This window comes from Bufo gargarizans, chromosome 3, assembly GCF_014858855.1.
Source record: "Bufo gargarizans isolate SCDJY-AF-19 chromosome 3, ASM1485885v1, whole genome shotgun sequence".
NCBI classification, from domain to species: Eukaryota; Metazoa; Chordata; class Amphibia; order Anura; family Bufonidae; genus Bufo; species Bufo gargarizans.
The window spans coordinates 81951679-81972856 of record NC_058082.1 but is presented as its reverse complement, the minus strand read 5'-3'; the positions used below and the strand labels follow the sequence as shown (position 1 = coordinate 81972856).

General features: G+C 45.4%; 1 protein-coding gene and 1 long non-coding RNA gene across 2 annotated transcripts in view; one reads left to right on the top strand and one right to left on the bottom strand.

Annotated features, from left to right (window-relative positions):
* FLT3 (fms related receptor tyrosine kinase 3) overlaps nt 1–21178 on the bottom strand; it is a 126459-nt gene that overhangs the window by 69401 nt on the left and 35880 nt on the right. Inside the window, exons 2-7 of the mRNA XM_044284638.1 lie at nt 20886–20995; nt 16032–16234; nt 11623–11738; nt 9652–9763; nt 9213–9373; nt 6876–7003 (exon numbers count right to left, since the gene is read on the bottom strand). Coding sequence (XP_044140573.1) covers nt 6876–7003; nt 9213–9373; nt 9652–9763; nt 11623–11738; nt 16032–16234; nt 20886–20995 — 830 coding nt within the window. The remainder of the gene's footprint in view (nt 1–6875; nt 7004–9212; nt 9374–9651; nt 9764–11622; nt 11739–16031; nt 16235–20885; nt 20996–21178) is intronic.
* On the top strand, nt 2690–3283 carry LOC122930929. The gene is made up of 3 exons (XR_006388190.1): nt 2690–2868; nt 2949–3029; nt 3108–3283. It is a non-coding gene; the product is annotated as an uncharacterized LOC122930929 (long non-coding RNA).

Here is a 21178-nt window from a genome sequence, read left to right as displayed (position 1 = left end):
AAATGCACTTGGTGACAGGCGCAGCTTGCCCCTGATTTTGTATATGGCCAAAAAATGAACAGACTATTGCTGGTTAAATGCACTTGGTGTGACAGCTTCACCCTGATGTAGGCTTTAGCCAAAAAACAACCACACCATTGAGGGTTAAATGCACTTGGTCGCAGCTTGTGCTGGCGCACCACAAGACACAAAATGGCCGCCGATCACCCCAGAAAAATGAGACTGACAAACGGTCTGTGCAGCCTAAAAACAGTGAGCAATTGAGGATCAGCAGCTCAATGATCCACAGCTGCAGATCGATCAGTTAATCAAGTCCTTTGGAGGAGTTAATCTGCCTAATCTCGCCCTACTGTCGCAGCCGCAACCTCTCCCTACGCTAATCAGAGCAGAGTGACGGGCGGCGCTATGTGACTCCAGCTTAAATAGAGGCTGGGTCACATGGTGCTCTGGCCAATCACAGCCATGCCAATAGTAGGCATGGCTGTGATGGCCTCTTGGGGCAAGTAGTATGACGCTTGTTGATTGGCTGCTTTGCAGCCTTTCAAAAAGCGCCAAGAAAGCGTCACAAAAGCGCCAAGAAAGCGACGAACACCGAACCCGAACCCGGACTTTTACGAAAATGTCCGGGTTCGGGTCCGTGTCACGGACACCCCAAAATTCGGTACGAACCCGAACTATACAGTTCGAGTTCGCTCATCCCTAATAGGCACCAATCATGGAAGAAATGGGGAAACGGCAATAATAATGGTCTCTCTGTCATTTCTTGCATCTCAATCTTGTCAAGCGCTGTGTAATTTGGTTTCTGGTTCCACTAAATGTATAAAAAACAAGTAGGGCTTTTCTGTTGGGGCATTTCCTCCCCATTGGCAAATGCTGAAGAAAAGAAGGACCAGCCTTGTGCAATCCTTTGGTTCCATGGGAGATGAACCACTGACAGAGGTGTCTAGCAGCGACTTATTCCCCTCTTCCCACAAATAACTGTTGGGTAGAATGTAACATTGACTGACAGATATGGGCTCTCCAAGACAAGGAACCCATTTTCATATGGCCAGAGAGTGTGCAGAGGTCTCACCTGTAAATGGCGCTCCAACTCCAGCACCTTTGCTTCTGGTCCTCACTGGACTGGGGGTATGAAGTGCTATCTACATGCATGTCACCGCAGCCTGCCAATCAGAGACCTCAACGCTTAGTCTACTTTCACACTAGCGTTCGGTTGTCCGCTTGAAGGATCCGTTTGAAGGCTCTTCCAAGCGGCCACGAACGGATCCATACGGCCCCAATGCATTCTGAATGGATGCGGATCCGCTCAGAATGCATCAGTCTGGCAGCGTTTGGCCTCCGTTCCGCTCAGCAGGCGGACACCCGAACGCAGCTTGCAGCGTTTTGGTGTCCGCCTGGCCGTGCGGAGGCGTACGGATCCGTCCTGACTTACAATGCAAGTCAATGGGGACGGATCCGTCTGTCATGGCTCCGCTTTGACACGGATCCGTTCGAAACCGTTCATGTTTCTGCGCATGCCCAGTAACTTCCTGTCCCTCCCCCTCATCTGTCCCTCCCCTCATCGTCGGCCATTTTGGAGAACCGACTTGCTGAGACTGGTAAGTGTATGAAGTTTTGTCTGTTTGTCTATCTCTCTTTTTTACTATCTATCCATCTATCTATCTATCTCTCTCTCTATTTCTAGGGTGGGGGGGCTGCTGGCACTTGGGAAGGGGTGTGTGTGTCTGGAACAATGGGAGCCGCTGCCACTGGTGGTGTGGGCTGCCTTTATGGGGGGGCTTCTGGCACCGGGGGGGAGGGCGCGTGTGGCTGGAACTGTGGTTGCTGCTGGCACTGCGGGGGTGTTTGTGGCTGGAACAGTGCGGTTTGCTGGCACTGCGGGGGTGTTTGTGGCTGGAACTGTGCGGTGCTTCTGGATGGAACTGCAGGGTTTTTTGTGGCTGGAACTGTGCGGTGCTTCTGGCAGTGCGGGGGTGTTTGTGGCTGGAACTGTGCGGTTTGCTGGCACTGCGGGGGTGTTTGTGGCTGGAACTGTGCGGTGCTTCTGGATGGAACTGCAGGGTTTTTTGTGGCTGGAACTGTGCGGTGCTTCTGGCAGTGCGGGGGTGTTTGTGGCTGGAACTGTGCGGTTTGCTGGCACTGCGGGGGTGTTTGTGGCTGGAACTGTGCGGTGCTTCTGGATGGAACTGCAGGGTTTTTTGAGGCTGGAACTGTGCGGTGCTTCTGGCAGTGCGGGGGTGTTTGTGGCTGGAACTGTGGGTGGGGGCTGCTGGCATTGGGGGGGGCTCTGGGCACTGTGGGAGAGTTGTTTGGAACTGGGAGCCTGATGTCATTGTGGGGGGCTGCTGGCACTATGCAGGGCTGCTGTCTCTCGCGGTGTTTATGTAACTTGGGGGGATTATGGCTTCTGTCGGATTAATTTTTTTAATTATTTTATTATTAGGGTCGTACAAAAAAAGAAAAAAAGAGATCTGCGGTGGGGAAGCCAATATCGATATTTTAAAAAGTAAGTATTAAAAAAAACTAAAAAAATGTTGATATATGAGGAAATAGTGCTCTACAAGTTCCTTTAACGGTATCTGCATTTTGTCTGGTATTTTGTTGCGTACAGATGTCATCTAAGAAGACATCATCAATCGACTGGCGTAACCCACCCAGAAGGCGCCGCCATATCCAGTGGCCCGTAAGTATAAAATCAACACTTGGACTTTTTACTGTTTGATTTGTTGCATTAATCAGTATGTGCTCTTATTATAGATTTCTTCATCATCTTCAGAGGAGGGCTCTCCCGAAGTGGGCGGTGCTGCCGGGGCCAGCTCACCAGCATCCAGGGGAGGTGGACCAAGCCCGGACCGGGGCTGTCAAGAAGTAAGTATATATATATATATATAGATTTCTTAAAAATTGGTTTAAGTACGGTCTTCTAAAATTTTTTTTATTTGTATTAGCAATCTGCACCTAGAGCCGCCAGCGAGGATCCCCCAGTCGCCTCCAGAGTCCGCGGGAATGAGCGTGGCGGTCGTAGACGTGTAAGTATTGAATTTAGTAGTTTATTTAGCATTTTGTATTAGGATTTACATTAAATTTTGTATTTCCTTTTTTTTCAGGGTTCCCTAGGCTCCACCAGGGAGGATGAGGAGTTCGGGTTTCCGAGCATCAATAACCTGCTCCTCATCCGACTGGTGGAGGCGCGTCCAGCGTTATGGGACCACGCCGACCGCCACCACGCCGATTATCGCCATACCCAGCGGCTCTGGAGGGACATCTCTGCAGAACTTTTAGAGACCTGGGGGGATCTAGATGCGGCGGCTCAGGAGAAATATGGTAAGTAAAACAATATGCATTTTAATAAATTAAAATATTCTTGTTTTCCTTTCATCATGCTGATTTTAGTTTTTATTGTTTTTTTCCATAGTCAAACTGGTTATAACGCGTTGGCGATCTATCCGGGACCGCTTCAGGAGGGATTATAACAAGGAGGGTCAGGCCCCGAGTGGCTCCGGAGGAACCTCAGGGGCCACATACATCCATACGGCGGCCCTGGGGTTCCTACGAAAGGCCATGGCACCAAAAAGGTAAATATTTATAACAACTGTTTAAAAAATAAATTGTAAAGGGGCTGTCCGAGACAGGGTAGCGTTTGGCTCCCCTGTTTTAGACAGCCCCCCACAGTCAGATGGACAACTGTTCTCTCCGTCTGAGTGTAAGGGGCTGTCTGAGACAGGGTAGCGTTTGGCTCCCCTGTTTTAGACAGCCCCCCACAGTCAGATGGACAACTGTTCTCTCCGTCTGAGTGTAAGGGGCTGTCTGAGACAGGGTAGCGTTTGGCTCCCCTGTTTTAGACAGCCCCCCACAGTCAGATGGACAACTGTTCTCTCCGTCTGAGTGTAAGGGGCTGTCTGAGACAGGGTAGCGTTTGGCTCCCCTGTTTTAGACAGCCCCCCACAGTCAGATGGACCACTGTTCTCTCCGTCTGAGTGTAAGGGGCTGTCTGAGACAGGGTAGCGTTTGGCTCCCCTGTTTTGGACAGCCCCCCACAGTCAGATGGACAACTGTTCTCTCCGTCTGAGTGTAAGGGGCTGTCTGAGACAGTGGAGCGTTTGGCTCCCCTGTTTTGGACAGCCCCCTATGCTATACGGTAGACATAGCATAGAACATAGATGTTTTATTATTTAAAGAACAATTCCTAACTTTCCTTTTTTTTTTCCTACAGAAGTGCCAGCCTCACTCGGGAGCCTGACCAACCTCCTGAGGCGGAACCGGAACAGATCGCCAGCGCCAGCCCTCCTGTCCCTGATGCATCGGCTCAGGATAATCCGGGTCCCCTACCGGGTCCCTCCGCTCAACAGAGGCTCTTAGGTTTCCGTCAAAATTTAAGAGCCCTGGTGAGCGGGCAGAGATCTGGTAGGCCAAGTCGAGCCGATTATGCAAACCTTGTAGAGGTCGTTTCCGACGCTCTAGAAGGTTTTGCCCGACATCAAATGGAGTTTGGTGCTGACTTGATTCGCCGCTGGCAAGGGGCGGAGTCGGCGCATCAACGCAGCCCAAACTACCATTATGGGCTAAACATGATCGGTTTGATGGACTCAATGACGCCCGAGCAGTTGCATCAGTTTAAGATCATGGTAGAGAACGGGTCATGGGAAATCATGCACCGCCCCCAACCCCCACCCCCACCCCCATCCCACACCTACCCCCCATCCCACACCTACCCCCCATCCCACACCTACCCCCCATCCCACAGCAGTGGCCAGTACCGCCAACCTTTCCCTTCCCACCCCCCCGAGCATGTGTTTCCTTCTTCTTCTTTTTCTTCTCCTGCCCCTTTTCCTCCTACTTCTTTTCAAACTCCCTCCACCTCTACACATGCTCGGGTCCCCTCCTCCTCCTCAGACCCTTCCTTTCTCCACACCCCTCAATTACGCCCTGCATCCTTTCCTATGGCCCGTAGTTTATCCTCAGTGGCTCGCCAGGACAGGGGGGCTACCATTGCCAGCCCCAGCGCAAGTCCACGACAGTCCACCTCCCCTACCAGTTATGAACAGTTGTGAAAAAAATAAAAAAAGTTTATATTTTGTTTATTTATTTATTTATTGATTGACATAAAAAAAAAATAAAAAAAATTATACTTTACTGCACTGTGTCTGTCTTTTTATTGTCCTGTACAGGGAACATTGGCACTCTAGCTGTGTTGAAATAAAAACTACCCTAGTCTCACTACTGTGCGTTTATTACAACACCCTTGGTAGTTTTTATATCAAAACAGCATTAGTGCCAATGTCGTAAGATCCATTAACACCTGCCCATCAATAATGAGCTAAATTTTGGCTCTTTATTGATCGTAGAACCTATGATTGGAACATGAACAAGCAAATGCTTGTTCATTGTTCAATCTTGTGCCCTTTCATATGAGCCCTTGTGGGAGTCACGGTCTGTCAGCATCATCAGGAATTCATTAATTGTGATTTTAACGTTTAATGATTTCCCGATGACGCTAAAATAACTAGTGTAATTACCACAAGGGACACGCAAGGGACATAGAGTTTTTAAAGGGGTATTCACATAGACAATGGGGGGATTTCACTTGAATATGCCCCCATTGTCTGATAGGTGTGGTAACATTGGTAGGACCCGCACCTATATCGAGAACGGAGCGGGGAGCACTGTTGCTGTAGGACACATTTCCCATGGTATGTCCACCACCAAGCGCTAATCCCCGCCTCTCCCATAGAACTGAATGGAGGGCGGCAGCACAGTGCAACCTCATCTACTTTCTTGGCTTCGTTCTCAATATATGTGAGGGTCCCAGCCGTGGGACCCGCACCTATAAGACAATGTAGGTATATCTTAAAGTGGTATGCCCCCATTGTATGAGATGAGAAAACCCCTTTAAGGCCTCTTGCACACGACTGTATGCCCCAAGAGACATACGGTCCGTGAGCAGGCCATATGTCCCGTAGTGGCATTGATCGTGCACACGAGAGTACACAGCATCATAGTGTACAATCATCCTGTGCTAGTTGAGCTGCCCGCGGGGATATAGTCTTGCACTAATAGATCATATGAGTGCAGGACAATAGCCCAGTTTGCGGCACAACATGGTCAGCATCATGATGCTCTGTAATACTCCTGTACGACGATCAGGGACATATGGCCCGCTAACGAACACTATACATCTTTATAAGTGCATGTAGTCGTGTACAAGAGTCCGAAAGGTGTGGTCCATTATCAAAGTCGGACCAGCTTTGGAACTTCAACAAGATAGCCATGGAGAAATATAGGAGCATTACAACCCTATAGATCTCAATACATGAAGATGGAACCTAGAGATGCTTTTCCTTTCAAAACGGATCCGCTAAACGGATGACAAAACGGAAACCAACGTGACAAACGGATCCGTAATACAGACGGATCCGTACAAACGGATCCGTCTGAATTGCTTCTGTTTGGCTCCGTTATTGACGGATCCGTTTGAAATGCCGTTCAAGCGGATCCGTGAAACGCTAGTGTGAAAGTAGCCTTATGTGTGCAGCCACGGCACGTGACGTGACCATTGCCACCGCAGAGGCCATTGATTGACCAGGAACAGTGACGTGCGTGTAGATGGCATGTCACACTTCTGGTCCAGCGGGGAACAGGAGCAGAAGAGAAGTGAGTTCGGTGCAGGAACCGAATGTCAGGGGCAGGTGTGTCTTTTTTTTCACTCCTGCCCATATGAAAAGGGGCTCCTGGTCTTATGAACCCCATTAATACTGTATATGTATGCCACTGGCCTATCAATTCAGTTGTCAGCAATAGAAATGAAGCTCTAAACCAAGACCTGAAAAAGACTAAAAAGAAACTTAGAATAAAATCTTACTTACTCCATTTCTTACCTGTTTTTTACTTTCTTTATCCCATGTAATCTTAAATTTATATGATTCATACAATGCCCAACACCGTATCACAAAGGTCTCTCCAGTCTTAAGAAGTATTTCAGGGTGGGAAGTTGGAGACATCATATCTTCAAAAACCAATAAAATATAAAAGTTTACTAAAGTTTGGATTGTGGATATCAGGTCGGTAAGCCATACGGTGACATCTACAGAAGCTAGATCCTAAGGCAATAGTCAGTACTGGACGGCATGCGGTGTGTTTTATGCTAGTTACAGTGGGGGCGAATATCCAGTTACATCTATAGTTTCACATCTATTTCAGTGCAAAACATAAAATAGTGATATGAATTTATTACAAAAACTTCTAAAGCGTTAAGTGAGCACTAATGTGCTTAAAGAAAACCACAGAAATAAGATAATAATGCACTTATTAAAGCAGATGCAAGCACTATATATGCACTAATGTGCTTAGGCTGTATTCAGGAAGGCATATTTGAGGGTGGTGTAGGTTATGCATTTTGTCCATCAGTTCTTTTGTACGATGAATCAGACGCAGTGTCAAGGCTTCTCTTATACACTCTTTGGGTAGTTTCTTATTTAAAGGGGTTATCCTGTTAATAATCCCATTTTCAGATACCCTATTAGGGATTTCTGAGTAAATAAAGGGGTCTTCTCTTCAGGATCCTCCTCTCTTGGCCAGAGTGGGGAGCGATTACAAAGACTGTGCCCTGTCTAGTATTACATGGACAATCCACTGATTTGAATGAGACCAACCCTTTAAAGGGCATCTGTCGGATCCAAGATTCCCAGTAAATGCAAAGGCATCTTAAAAAATATTAAGAATTTTACACTAATAGCTAAATATATATATATTTAGCTATGAGTTTAAAGGGCATCTGTCAGCAGTTTTGTACCTATGACACTGGCTGACCTGTTACATGTGCACTTGGCAGCTGAATGCATCTGTGTCGGTCCCATGATCATATGTGCCCGCATTGCTGAGAAAAATTATGTTTTTTCATATAAAAATGAGCCTCTAGGAGCAAGAGGGGGGATTGCCATTACACCTAGAGGCTCTGCTCTCTCTGCAGCTGCAGCGCCCTTTCCACTTTGATTAACATTGCCAGATGCGATCACATTTTTACTGCCTGGCCCTGTCAATCAAAGTGCAGAGGGAGCAGCAGTTGCAGAGAAAGCAGAGTCTCTAGGTGCAATGGCAACGCCCCTGTTGCTCCTAGAGGTTTATTTGCATATATTAAAACTCTATTTTTCTCAGAAATGCAGAAATGCAGGCACATATGAATATGGGACCAACACAGGTGTTCATATCAGTGTACAATTCTTCATATTCTTTAAGATGCTTTTGCATTTACTGGGAATCTTGACTGCTCACTGACAGTGGATCAGTGTTAGGCTACTTTCACACTTGCGTTCAGAGCGGATACGCCCAGATGGATCCGCTCATATAATGCAGACGATGGGATCCGTTCAGAACGGATCCGTCTGCATTATATTGTAGAAAAAATTCTAAGTGTGAAAGTAGCTTCAGACAGATCCGTCCAGACTTTACATTGAAAGTCAATGGGGGACGGATCAGTTTGAAAATTGAGCCATATAGTGTCAAATTCAAACGGATCCTTCCCCATTGACTTACATTGTAAGTCTGGACGGATCCGCTTGCCTCCGCACGGCCATGCGGACATCCGAACGCTGCAAGCTGCGTTCAGGTGTCCGCCTGCTGAGCGGAGCACAAACGGTGCCAGACTGATGCATTCTGAACGGATCCGCGTCCACTCAGAATGCATTAGGGCTGGACGGATCCGTTCGGGGCCGCTTGTGAGAGCCTTTAAACGGAACTCGCAAGCGGATCCCCGAACGCTAATGTGAAAGTAGCCTAAAATTTTACAACTTTTCATTATTCAAAAGAACAACTTTTATGTGCTGAAATGAGAATAGCTCTTTATAGCTTCATGACTCTAATATGGCTGGCATTGTACGGAGGTGCATGGAGCTGTTCTCTACTTCTTTATAAGTCAAAATTCATACAAAACCACCCAAAAATCTCTGCTCTGCTCCATCTCACACCATATAATGCATTGGACTCCATGCAAAGCAATTTTCCCCTTTCCTGCGTCCAGAGCCTGCCATGGAACATTTGGGGTGAGACAACAGATGCAAACTGCTTCCATTAGTTCCCTCTAGCATTTCTATACCATTCTGGAAGGAAAGCCTAAGGGATTTCCCAGGAGACAACTGCAAAAGTCTTTTATTATAGTAGTAATTGAGTAGTTGTAGGGACTCCCTATGAGGAGTAAGGCAGGCATTGTGGCATATTACCGATGGTATGTAGCTGGCTGCATTCTGTTCCCAGAGCATTCACTGCACAACAGGATATATTCTTTTCCATCAGGTCTATTGATTCCAGTTTGCTTCCCACCTCTGTATTTCCATACCAGTTTGACGCAGGATTTGGAATAGAACCTGTCTTTTTATCGCATCTATAATAAGAAAATCCGAAATGGGGTTAATAGGGGTTAATAAAGAGCACAGTAAAGCAAAGCCTGGAAATGGTGAAGACCTAGACACGTTGGAGATCAAGAAGAAGTAAATGAGACAATGAAATTATACATGAATATATCAACAATCTTAGTAATGGTTCTATCACTACCATTTTGACCTGGTTTTCACCTATTTACTTATTTTATCATGTAAAGCGGTAAATGAATTTAGAGAACACATCTAAGCTCAGTAATGTTTTAGAGACATCTGCTCGCACCTGTCCCCTGGTGAAGCACATGATATCCAGTACACAGCAGGTTGTGGATAACCTTCGGAGAAGCAGCTCACAGAATCTGATACAAGAGTGTAATATGGTTTTCTGGGTTTGCCTGAAAAGGAGCATAAATTGTAAATTGCTTTTTAATTGTTACATTGTTAATTGGCTCTTGTTGTTTATAATAGGCACAATTACATAGTGCTAAGTACATGTCTGTCCTTCCAGGGGCATCCTGACTGTCGCCTGAAGACAATTACAGCTTTTTTATAAATATGGCTTCTGCATTTTTTTTCCTTCACAAGGAAAAATTTATATTTTAGCCACTTTGATGTTAAGTAAATGAAGGAATGGTCGCAGATTTTTTGCACAGCACCGTGCAGCTGCAAGAAAATGTAAGTGAACCTTCTGGAATATCCCAGATTTCTGCGCTGATTACTAATAAAATGTAAATAAAATACAATTTGATTATAAGCCACAGTTATAGACAAACACAATGTAACTAGTAATATACAGATAGTTATTTAAGTCTTTGTGTCTTACTGAGAACATTGAGTAAACATCCACCGTGTAGAAAGTAAAAGTAAATGAACCCTTGAATTTGAAAACCCCTGGATCCACCTAAAGCAATCATTTCCATTGGATTGAATTTTGGATAATTCCTCCCTGCAAATGTGTTTCAGTTCATAAATTTTTCCGGGTTACCTTGCAGCCCACTTTAGCAGTGACATAACAATTGTGGTCCCCGGGGTACAACTTTGACAGTAGGGGAAGGGGACCCATTGGTGACCTGTGCTGCCTTCAACTGCATTCATGTCCTCTGGCCATTGGCTCCCTGACCCACTGCAAGTTGGGAGTATACCAGGGTCCCAGCATAGGCAGTGCAATGGCATCACTCCGCCTGTGCTGGTCTGGAGGCTGCAGGAAATGGTCACAGCTGCTTGTTGTGGGAACAGGGCATAAATGGAGCATTACAACTGTATGAAGGAAAACACGGGCATTGTTACTATGTAGGGTCACAGAGGGAGCATTATTACTGTGCAGAGGCAAAAATCGGACATTATTACTTTGTGGTGGCACATAGTGGACACTATTACCATGTGTGGCACTCAGAAGAGCACTGTTATTATATGGGGCTTAAATGGGCACTATTATTACTGGGAGGGTACTGCTACTGTGTGGGGCACCAAGAATGGAGACTGGGCCCACCAGACCAGAAGTGCGATTTGATTTACACATGCAGGTCATCGCTCCCGGCCAATCAATGGTCTGAGCAGAGATGTGTCAGTGATGGCACATGACTGCTTAGCCTAGACAGGGCAACACTGGCACTGGGCACTGGCAAACAGCTGTGATATGCATACTTCTGGTCTGGCAGCAGCTTGAAGCAGTGGAAATGGGAGCCTAGCGCTCCTCTTTTTTTTTTTTTATCTATTTTTAGACCATGCCCGAGGAGATTTGTTACCAGGCTATGTACAAGCGCTTTGAATATTTAGTAACTCACAGGTGACCTATCCTGTTGTAGATATTCTATTTCCCTTTTCTTCACTGTCTCACCCAGACTGCCATGATGACTTCTCCCAACCATGGCTCATCTATTCAGAATGTAATACATTTGGCTCCTTGCTTTTCCAGCACCCTCCTACGTGTAATAATGCCCCATTCCTTGGTGCCCCACACAGTGGCAGTATCCTCCAAAGTTATTATTGTTTGCATTATTGAGTTGATACTACTATTTATGCAATCACTGATGCATTTCCAGGTTATGGATTATGATTCCGCGGTCAGGTGTAGCATCTTGGATACCATACAAGACACAGTATACGTCAGTATCAGAGCAGAGGCTTCACACATGGTCCAAATGTTCACAAGGAAACACATTTTCTGAGAACATTCTTTCGGAAAAGAAACTTTCTGATGACTCCCTTGACAATAAGTGCTTTGGTTTACAGAAGATTCTCTAAAATTACTCACTTCTTATTTTTACTTCAAAATATATGGAGTAGTTGGAGTTTTCACTTTGTATGGACAGCTCATATGTTCCAGCTTGTTTTCCAGTGGTTCTTACCAGATCCAAACAAATATGGCTACTGAAATAAAGAAAATGTGTTTCTGTCAATAATGCTACTATGTAGCAATGTGCTAATGGTAAGAGATTATAGAGAGAAGAACATTTTAAAGAGGACTTGGCTCCCTGGCAGTACTTGAATTTCCCATAAAGCAGCAACTGAGGAATCACTTTCCTTGCAACTCTGTGTTGCGTCATTCCTCTGTTATTGCACCTGAGATTTTAAGAATAAATTAACAATTGGTTGTTACTATTCCTCAATGAGATGTGTCCTATGCTCTGTGAGAGGGGCCCTTAGGCCCCTTTCACACGGGCGAGTATTCCGCGCGGATGCGATGCGTGAGTTGAACGCATTGCACCCGCACTGAATCCTCACCCATTCATTTCTATGGGGCTGTTCACATGAGCGGTGATTTTCACGCATCACTTATGCGTTGTGTGAAAATCGCAGCATGCTCCTCTTTGTGCGTTTGCGGTGCGATAATCCACGCAACGCAGGCCCCATAGGAGTGAATGGGGTTGCGTGAATTTGACAAGCAAGTGCGGATGCGGTGCGATTTTCACACACGGTTGCTAGGAGACGATTGGGATGGAGACCCGATCATTATTATTTTCATAATAGCATTCTGAATACAGAATGCATAGTATAATAGTGCTGGAGGGGTTAAAAAAATATAAAAAATTATTTAACTCACCTTAGCCCACTTGTTCGCGTAGCCCGGCTTCTCCTTCTGTCTCCTTTGCTGAACAGGACCTGGGGTGAGCATTAATTACATGAACAGGACCTGTGATGACGTCACTCCGGTCATGTAATTAATGCTCACCCCAGGTCCTGTTCAGCAAAGGAGACAGAAGGAGATGCCGGGCTACGCGAACAAGTGGGCTAAGGTGAGTTAAATAATTTTTTATATTTTTTTAACCCCTCCAGCGCTATTATACTATGCATTCTGTATTCAGAATGCTATTATTTTCCCTTATAACCATGTTCTAAGGGAAAATAATACAATCTACAGAACACATATCCCAAGCCCGAACTTCTGTGAAGAAGTTCGGGTTTGGGTACCAAACATGCGTGATTTTTTTCACATGAGTGCAAAACACATTACAATGTTTTGCACTCGCGCAGAAAAATCGCGGGTGTTCCCGTAACGCACCCGCACATTTTCCCGCAACGCCCGTGTGAAAGAGGCCTTACAATACACATTTGTTAGCTTTTGTTGCTCACTAACAAATACCATATAAATCGGTCCCATTTTTTTCCATACGGCATTTTTTTTTTAGCAGCATAAATGTTTTGTGTGTCATTTTTTTCCCCTTAGAAAAGGAGATTTGAAAACACCATGAAAAAAACTTTAAAAGCTTCAACATGCTGCATTTAAAAAAAATGGCAAAATCGGCAGGAGCAAAAAGAAAAGAAATGCCTGTCTGCCCAGCATTTCATATTTCCCATAGACCTTCCACATCTGGAGTTTGTGCTTTTACTGCAAAAAAATAAATAAAAATAAAATGGAGATGCAAATAATGGCAGTAAAAATGCAAAAGTGCAAAATCCTGTGTGTGAAACTCATCCTGACACCTTAAAGGGGTATTCCCATCATAATGATCACTGTTAAATCTGTTAATGATTTGACAGTGATCATTTTTGTAAATATATTTGATTAACCAATTCCCACCGTTTAGGAGAAAATTCATCCCCACTTACCTCATTGTTGTCATTCGGTTTCCCCTGGTTACGGCCACCGCTCTTCTCCGGAATCCCAGTGGCCGCGCTTGCGTAGAGAACTCCTTCTTTTCTCCCGGCCGGGCCGCTCGCTGTCCTGAACGCGCACTCCGCTGCGCATGCGCGATGGTGACTTCTTCCTGGGCAGAATAGTACAGAGCCACGAACGTGCACGCCGGCTCTGTACTATACTGGCCAGGAATAAGTCACCATGGCGCATGCGCGGCGGCGTGCACATTCAGTCCAGCGCGCGGCCTGGCCGGGAGAAGACTTCAATCAAGATGAAGCCAGCGCCCAGCCAGAATCCAGGAAGTGAACGGCGCGCTGGCAGCAAGTAAGTCTGAAAATGCAAAGTGGTGTAACCCCTTTAAAGGGAACCTGTCACCGGGATTTTGTGTATAGAGCTGAGGAAATGGGTTGCTAGATGGCTGCTAGCACATCCGCAATACCCAGTCCCCATAGCTCTGTGTGCTTTTATGGTGTCAAAAAACCGATTTGATACATATGCAAATTAACCTGAGATGAGTCCTGTCCCTGACTCATCTCACATGGGGACAGGACTCATCTCAGGGACAGGACTCCTCTCAGGTTAATTTGCATATGCATCAAGTCGTTATTTTTAGACAATAAAAGCACACAGAGCTATGGGGACTGGATATTGCGGATGTGCTAGCAGCCATCTAGCAACCCATGTCCTCAGGTCTATAACCCAAATCCCGGTGACAGGTTCCCTTTAAATCAGTGCTGACGGTGTAGGGAATGGTAACACCCAGTTCCCACTTTATTCATATATTTCACGAGGAACGGCACAATGCAAAGTTCTACAAGAGGTTGCTCCAACAAACTCGTTCACATTTCCATGTCCGTTTGACATCCATGAAAAAATCAGTACATGCTACATGTATGAAGATGTCCATGAAGGATCTGTGTTTAGTCCGTGTGTCTGTTTTTACCTTCCGCGTGTCATCCGTATTCCACTCCCACAGCTGCTCAGCTGAAAATTTATTTCCAGAGCATCTCCTATCAGAGATCAGTGAAAAATGGACCAAACATGGAAGCTATCCGTGTTGTGTCAGTCATTTTTCACAGACCCATAGACTATAATGGGATCTAGAGGGAATACGGATGCTGCTGGCATGAATGCCAGAATTCAGAAAGACAAATATTGCAGAGCGCAGCAGTTTTTGTCCGGCCAAATCCCGGCATAAATGCTGGGGAGCGGCCTGGTCCCCACCAGTTCCTATTATAGTCAATAGGCTCTAGCAGTGAACAGGTCCTATCAGGATGATGTTCTTCATATAAATCTGCATTTATCAATGTTATTAGGTCATTGCTGAGAAACTCTACCCTGTATTGTGTCTTGCAATTTCTCTCCATCTAGGGACTGCTTTATAAAACGGTGCACATTATCAATGTACTGCAGGGTTCACTGCTAGTGTAAAGAAGAATGTCTCTAACTAAAATGTACAATGCTGCATATACCAGTACAGTTTAGTTAGAAGAATTCCATCAGCTGCCCATGGTAGCACACCTGGTAAGACAACAGTCCTGGAGAAGCAGCAAAAGGCTGGTTTATTTAGTAATCACATAAATGCTCTGGAGCAAAATAAGTTATATAAATATTTATTTAGTAATCACAAAATGTAACGTATTTTTCGCCCCATAAGACGCACTTTTTTCCTGCAACGTGGGGGAAAAAATGTCACTGCGTCTTATGGGGAGAATACCAGTGAGTGCTTCCATTATGAAAGTGCTCATTAGTACTGGAGGACCGGGAAGCGGTGAATGCAGCGCTCCCCGGGCTCTGTACTCATCGCTTTCTGGTTCTCTGCCGTCGACTGCGCTGTTGGCTGTGCACAGTGTGAGGGCGCTCTGTGACCTCACCCTGTGCGTGTCGGGTCACAGCACAGCCGATGGCAGGAAGAAGAAGAGAAAGTAACGAGCGTCGTCTGGAGCAGGAGAGGTAAGTGGATTTTGTATTTTATGTGATCTGAGGCATGGGGGCTGATTAAAAGGCTGGGGACTGATTAAATTAGGCTGGGGCTAAAAAAGGGAAAATAATTAAATAAATAAAAATGTTAAAACTTTAAAAAAAAAAATATTTATAAAAATTCTAATCAGCCCCTTTGCCCATATTTTGAACTCCATAATGGAAAATAAAATCAAAACTGTGCCAATCAATTTGGTGCAGTTAGTTCACATCTGCGTTGACTTTTCCATTATTCTGTTTTGTCAGAGGAATATAAAAAATGAAAAAAATGGATCTTTTAAACAGATTGAATGATGGATACAAATGGAACACCTTCCGTTTCTATCTGCCATCCATTGACTAGAATGTTAAAAAAAAAAGCTCCTTTCCATCCATTTTTGGGATCCATTATTTCTGGCGAAAAGAAATGTTCTGCAGACAAAAAATAGCTGCAACCTCAACTGTGAATTTACCCTGATGCTCAAAAACAGCCTGTTCAACAAATGGGGATTAAAATGGACACTTTTTTGGGGTTAAATTTTTTTTTGGACGTTCGTCAGACAGAACAGAATAAAGTAGATGTGAACTCAGCCTCAGGATACATTATCAGCCAATATTTTCCTTACCTGTGTTCAGAGTCAGTAATAACATATGATACATTGTTCTTCTTCAGGAACCAGACAAAGGTTACTGTCCGGCTTATGTTTTGAAGTACTTCCAACTTCACTGATTCAAAATTATTCACTTCCACTGTCACAGCTGCATGGTAAAGGTTAAGTGATATCCACGAGCATTTCAGGTTTGTGGCATTGTGAAAATAGGAGGAATTCTGTAAAAAAAAAATCATAATACTCAACATGGAGAAGCGGGACAATGCATGGATAATGGAATTCCAGCTAAGCGGAACATATAGGAATAATGTAGTAGCCTGCAGAAAAAGGTCAGTAGTTGGTGGTCACAGTTCAACAAAGAAAAAAGGTCAATAAATGCTATTGGCAAAAAATGCCACAGGTACCCTCTGTCAGAAGTAAGTGATGACGGCAGGAGGAGGCGTGGCCGGTGGGAGCGGTCGTGCGCCTATTGGCTGCCTGTCAGAGGCTTGGCAGTGAGAGGGGAGGAGCAATCTCCATTTAACCAGCGCATACCTCGCGCGCGCCACGGCTACTACAGTGCCGGGAGGCTCAGTGTTTGCTGCACGCACGCCATCAGAGGTGTGCAGTGTCTGTAATCAAGTTACATAGTCAGCAATTAGATCAAGTGTACTGGCGTGATTGCTGCGTACCCACCATCAGGGTCGCAGTGTATAGTCTCGGCCGGAGACTTAGATCAATGCTCCTGATGAATCACCGACACAAGTCGGAAGGGAAACGCGTCGAGCATTATCACTGCAAGATATATTTGATACATGCAGGCTGACTCCATTCCTCCTGCATATTGGTCCTATACAGATATAGGGTATGCACTGTTTATAGGGACTGCAGCCCTGAGGGACTAGTGCAGATACACTCTTAGGACTGCAGCAGGAGTGTTCCTCTGTTTTCCATACTCCTATACACAATAAGGAGTTCTTGTGGTAGGGTCAATTTAGGAACCAGCATAATTATTGGTCTGAATCAGTTCCAGTCCACCCTATCAGCCTATATTTGTGGAGATTACTTTTTAATAAAATGAAATAAAGTGTTTACAATTGGCTATTCTTGGAAATATATAATTTGCACACATCACGTGATCCATCGTAGGATCCCTAATTTGAACGTGGACATTTTCCAAAACCTGGCTGTAACGGAACCAACGGAATCAACTAACCAGTTTGGTTTTGGGCTAAACCTAAGAGCATTGTCCTGGCAGCTCCCTGGTATTCACTGCAGGGAACCAACCAGGCTGCTACCTCCTGGAGTAGTCCAGGTGTAGTTGGCAGCTGACCCTCGGGGTCAGAGACTCCAATGTGAAACATCAAGCGATCAGGCAATACTCAGGCTGAGGTCAGGGCAGGCTGAATTTGTGTGTATACAAGAGGCAAGTGCGATGTCTGGGCAAGTTGAGTTTGTGCATATCCGAGAAGCTAATCCAGGGTAAGGGCAAGCAGCAGAAAAACAGTCAGTAAACGGGCAGAAGTTCGATACATGGTATACAGGCAGAAAAGCGTACCTTCTACGGTATACTAGACAACTAGAAACTTTTTTGCTCAGGCAAAGGGGAGGAACAAAGAGCCAGAATAAGGGTTGATCAGCACCTTAGTCAGCAGCTAAACAGAAAGCAAGAGGGAAGTTTAACCCTGCAGTAGTACAGCAAAATTTCACAGAATGCTAGCCCAAATACACAAAGGGTGAGAGGAGCGATATCCCAGGATAGCAGAGCAGCGGCATTGCCGCTGAACTCTCTGTACATTTTCTGCACCTCTACCTACCTATTGTATTGTTTGTTATTCATTTGCCCCTATTTTCTTATTATAGCACTACTATATTCCACAGCGCTTTACAGACATTAGCATTGGCTGTCCCCAATGGAGCGCACAATCTAAGTTGCCTGTCAGTATGTCTTTGGAGTGTGGGAGGAAACACACGCAAACACAGGGAGAACATATAAGCTTCATGCAGATGTTGTCCTTGGTTGGACTGAAACCTAGGACCCCAGATCTGCAAGACACCAGTGCTAACCACTGAGCCACTGCGGTTTATGCCTAAGGCAATAAAGCAATAAAACCTGTACAAAGTGATTTATACAGAAGGGTCTCTCTGAGACAGAAAACCTTTTTTATATGGCCAGACATGGTGCAGGGGTTAAAAAAAACTCACCTGCTACCAGTGCTCTGGTTCCAGTTTCCACTCCCTTCTCCTATTTTTCAGGTCCCGCTGGAAGGAAGCATGTCATATGCACGCCTGGGCCCCAATGCAAAATCCGCAGCAGGGTCCCCATCTACCATGTGCCTTTTGTAATACTGGTGTGAGTGGCTTATGGGCTCCTTCTGGCACCAGGGCCTGGATGCAGCTGCTACCTCTGCATTCCCTACACTTAAACTTCTGCAGCAGCCTCCCTAGCTATGACCTCTCCACCCCCATGAGGGTTTTTTTCCCCTCTGACAGGGTTGGAGGAGATGAATACATTTCAAATGATCATATTTAAAAATACATTGTAGCTATTATCAATAAATATTTATTGCTGCAATTACAATAAACCCGACCATTCAGAAATCCCTCTTCAAAGCTCAAGTTCCTTATAGAAACTTTTGTTATATGCTGTCATGCTATGTCCCAGGTACAGGTTCCTCAATGGCTTCTGTGGTTGTCACAGTTCTGCTTTCCAAATTTTTGTTTTCAGGTATATTGGGTGCAGGAAGTATTCTGCACACGTCAGCCACGGACATGTCATATGTCTTAAATGTGTAAAGGCATCAACTGGTCATTTCATATTATAGGCTTATGGTGCACAGCGATTAACCACCATTTATGAGTGGGAACATGAATAATTTGAGGGTGGTTTATGATACTTTTACCATATTTGGCTGATAAGCTTTGAGGCTGGGCTCTCCGATGTTGCTGCAGAGAACCGCGGGGCAAAACCGTATAAAGTTACCAGTGAGCTGCTGCACATGGGAACATCGGGGGAGATTTATCAAAACTGGCTTAGTCGCCCATAGCAACCAATCAGAATTCACATTTCATGTTTCAGAGCTCCTTTAGAGGTAGAATCTGATTGGTTGTTATTTGTTTACCTGTAACTTGCTCTGGAACCGTGGCAATTTGTAGGAAACTGCATGCGGTTTTGCTATGTGCTTCTTGGCCACACAGCACTGCCACATCAGTGCCTAACTATAAGGGCTTGTGTTTTGTAGGACAAACTGTATTTTTTGGAGGATCTGTCAGCATGATCAACCCTATTAAATCAGTCATACTGCTAAGTAGGGTTGATCATGCTGAATATGGTATCTTTCTTTAGTTTTTAGCTTGTACCACTGCAGAGCTATCATTACTTTTATATTTATGCAGATTAGTTAGTTGGAGCAATGAGGGGCTGGCTGTAGCACTAGGAGCACCATTACAGTCATGCCCTGGTGCTCAGTGCACTCCCCCTCCTATTTGATTGAACACCACTACTTCTACACCCTGGTGCTCAGTGCCCTCCCCCCTCTTCCGTTTGATTGAGCATCGCTACTGCTATTCCCTGGTTCTCAGTGCACTCCCCCTCCCATTTGATTGAGCATCGCTACTGCTACTGCCACATCAGTGCCTAAACATGAGGGCTTGTGTTTTGTAGGACAAACTGTATTTTTTGGAGGATCTGTCTGCATGATCAACCCTATTAAACCAGTCATACTGCTAAGTAGGGTTGATCATGCTGAATGATATGGTATCTTTCTTTAGTTTTTAGCTTGTACCACTGCAGAGCTATCAATACTTTTATATTTATGCAGATTAGTTAGTTGGAGCAACGAGGGGCTGGCTGTAGCACTAGGAGCACCATTACAGTCATGCCCTGGTGCTCAGTGCCCTCCCCCTACCATTTGATTGAGCACCACTACTTCTACACCCTAGTGCTCAGTGCCCTCCCCTCTCCCGTTTGATTGAGCATCGCTACTGCTATTCCCTGGTGCTCAGTGCACTCCCCCCTCCGATTAGATTGAGAACCACTACTGCCATTTCCTGGTGCTCAGTGTGCTCCCCCCTCCCATGTGATTGAGCACTGCTACTTCTACGCCCTGGTGCTCAGTGCACTCCCCCCTCCCATCTGATTAAGCACTGCTACTTCTACGCCCTGGTGCTCAGTGCACTCCCCCCTCCCATTTAAATGACAGGGCAAGAAAACTTGTCTTGCCCTGTCTTCCGGCTCACAAACTCAACACCTGTTCTCTCGATCTGCTGAAGTGGCTCAGTGGTTAGCACTGTTGACTTGCAGCGCTGGGGTCCTGGGTTTGAATCCAACCAAGGACAACATCTGCATGGAGCTTGTATGTTCTCCTCATGTTTGCGTGGAGACCTCTGGGTGCTCCAGCTTCCTCCCACACTCCAAAGACATACTGATAGGGAACTTAGGCCTCTTTCACATGGGCGTCATGGATTTGGACTGGATAAGATGCGGGTGCGTCGCGGGAAAATGCGCAAGTGCAAACCATTTTAATGCGTTTTGAACGCGCATGAGAAAATTGGGGACAGCTTGATGCCAGTGTCTGTAAAGTGCTGCGGAATATAGTAGCGCTATATAAGTGCATAAAATAAATAAATAAAACGGTTCAACATGAGGACTGAGGACTGAATAACTGGAATTGCAGTTGCTTGTGAAGGCCACAACTTGATGCTCCCACACCCAGTTATGTAGCAGTGGGAAGTGTAACTTTTCTTTTTTTAGTAAAAGGTATGGCCTGCCATAGAAAGGGGATCATCCAAACTGAATAGTCCACTTTTGGGCTCATAGAGCGTTGGGTGCTTCAGGTTGACCTCCTAAATCAAATTCCATTGCAGGAAGAATAGAAAAATAACACTAACCTTTAATCCACATCCAGCTTCCTCTTCCTCTGCAGCATTTCTTATTAAATAGCATTCAAATGGTGAGAGGCTTTGTTTGGTGACCATGAGTAAGCTGAAGAAGACAACCACTGCAGAAAGTAAAGAAAGTAAATCAATGGAAGACTAAACTAAATCCATCTCAACGCAGCCTGAAGTGACTGAGGCTGCTTTCACATGAGCGAGTTGTACAGTCCGGACTCGGAGTGTGAGTATAAGGCCCCTTTCACACAAGCGAGTTTTCCGCACAGGTGCAATGCGTGACGTGAACGCAT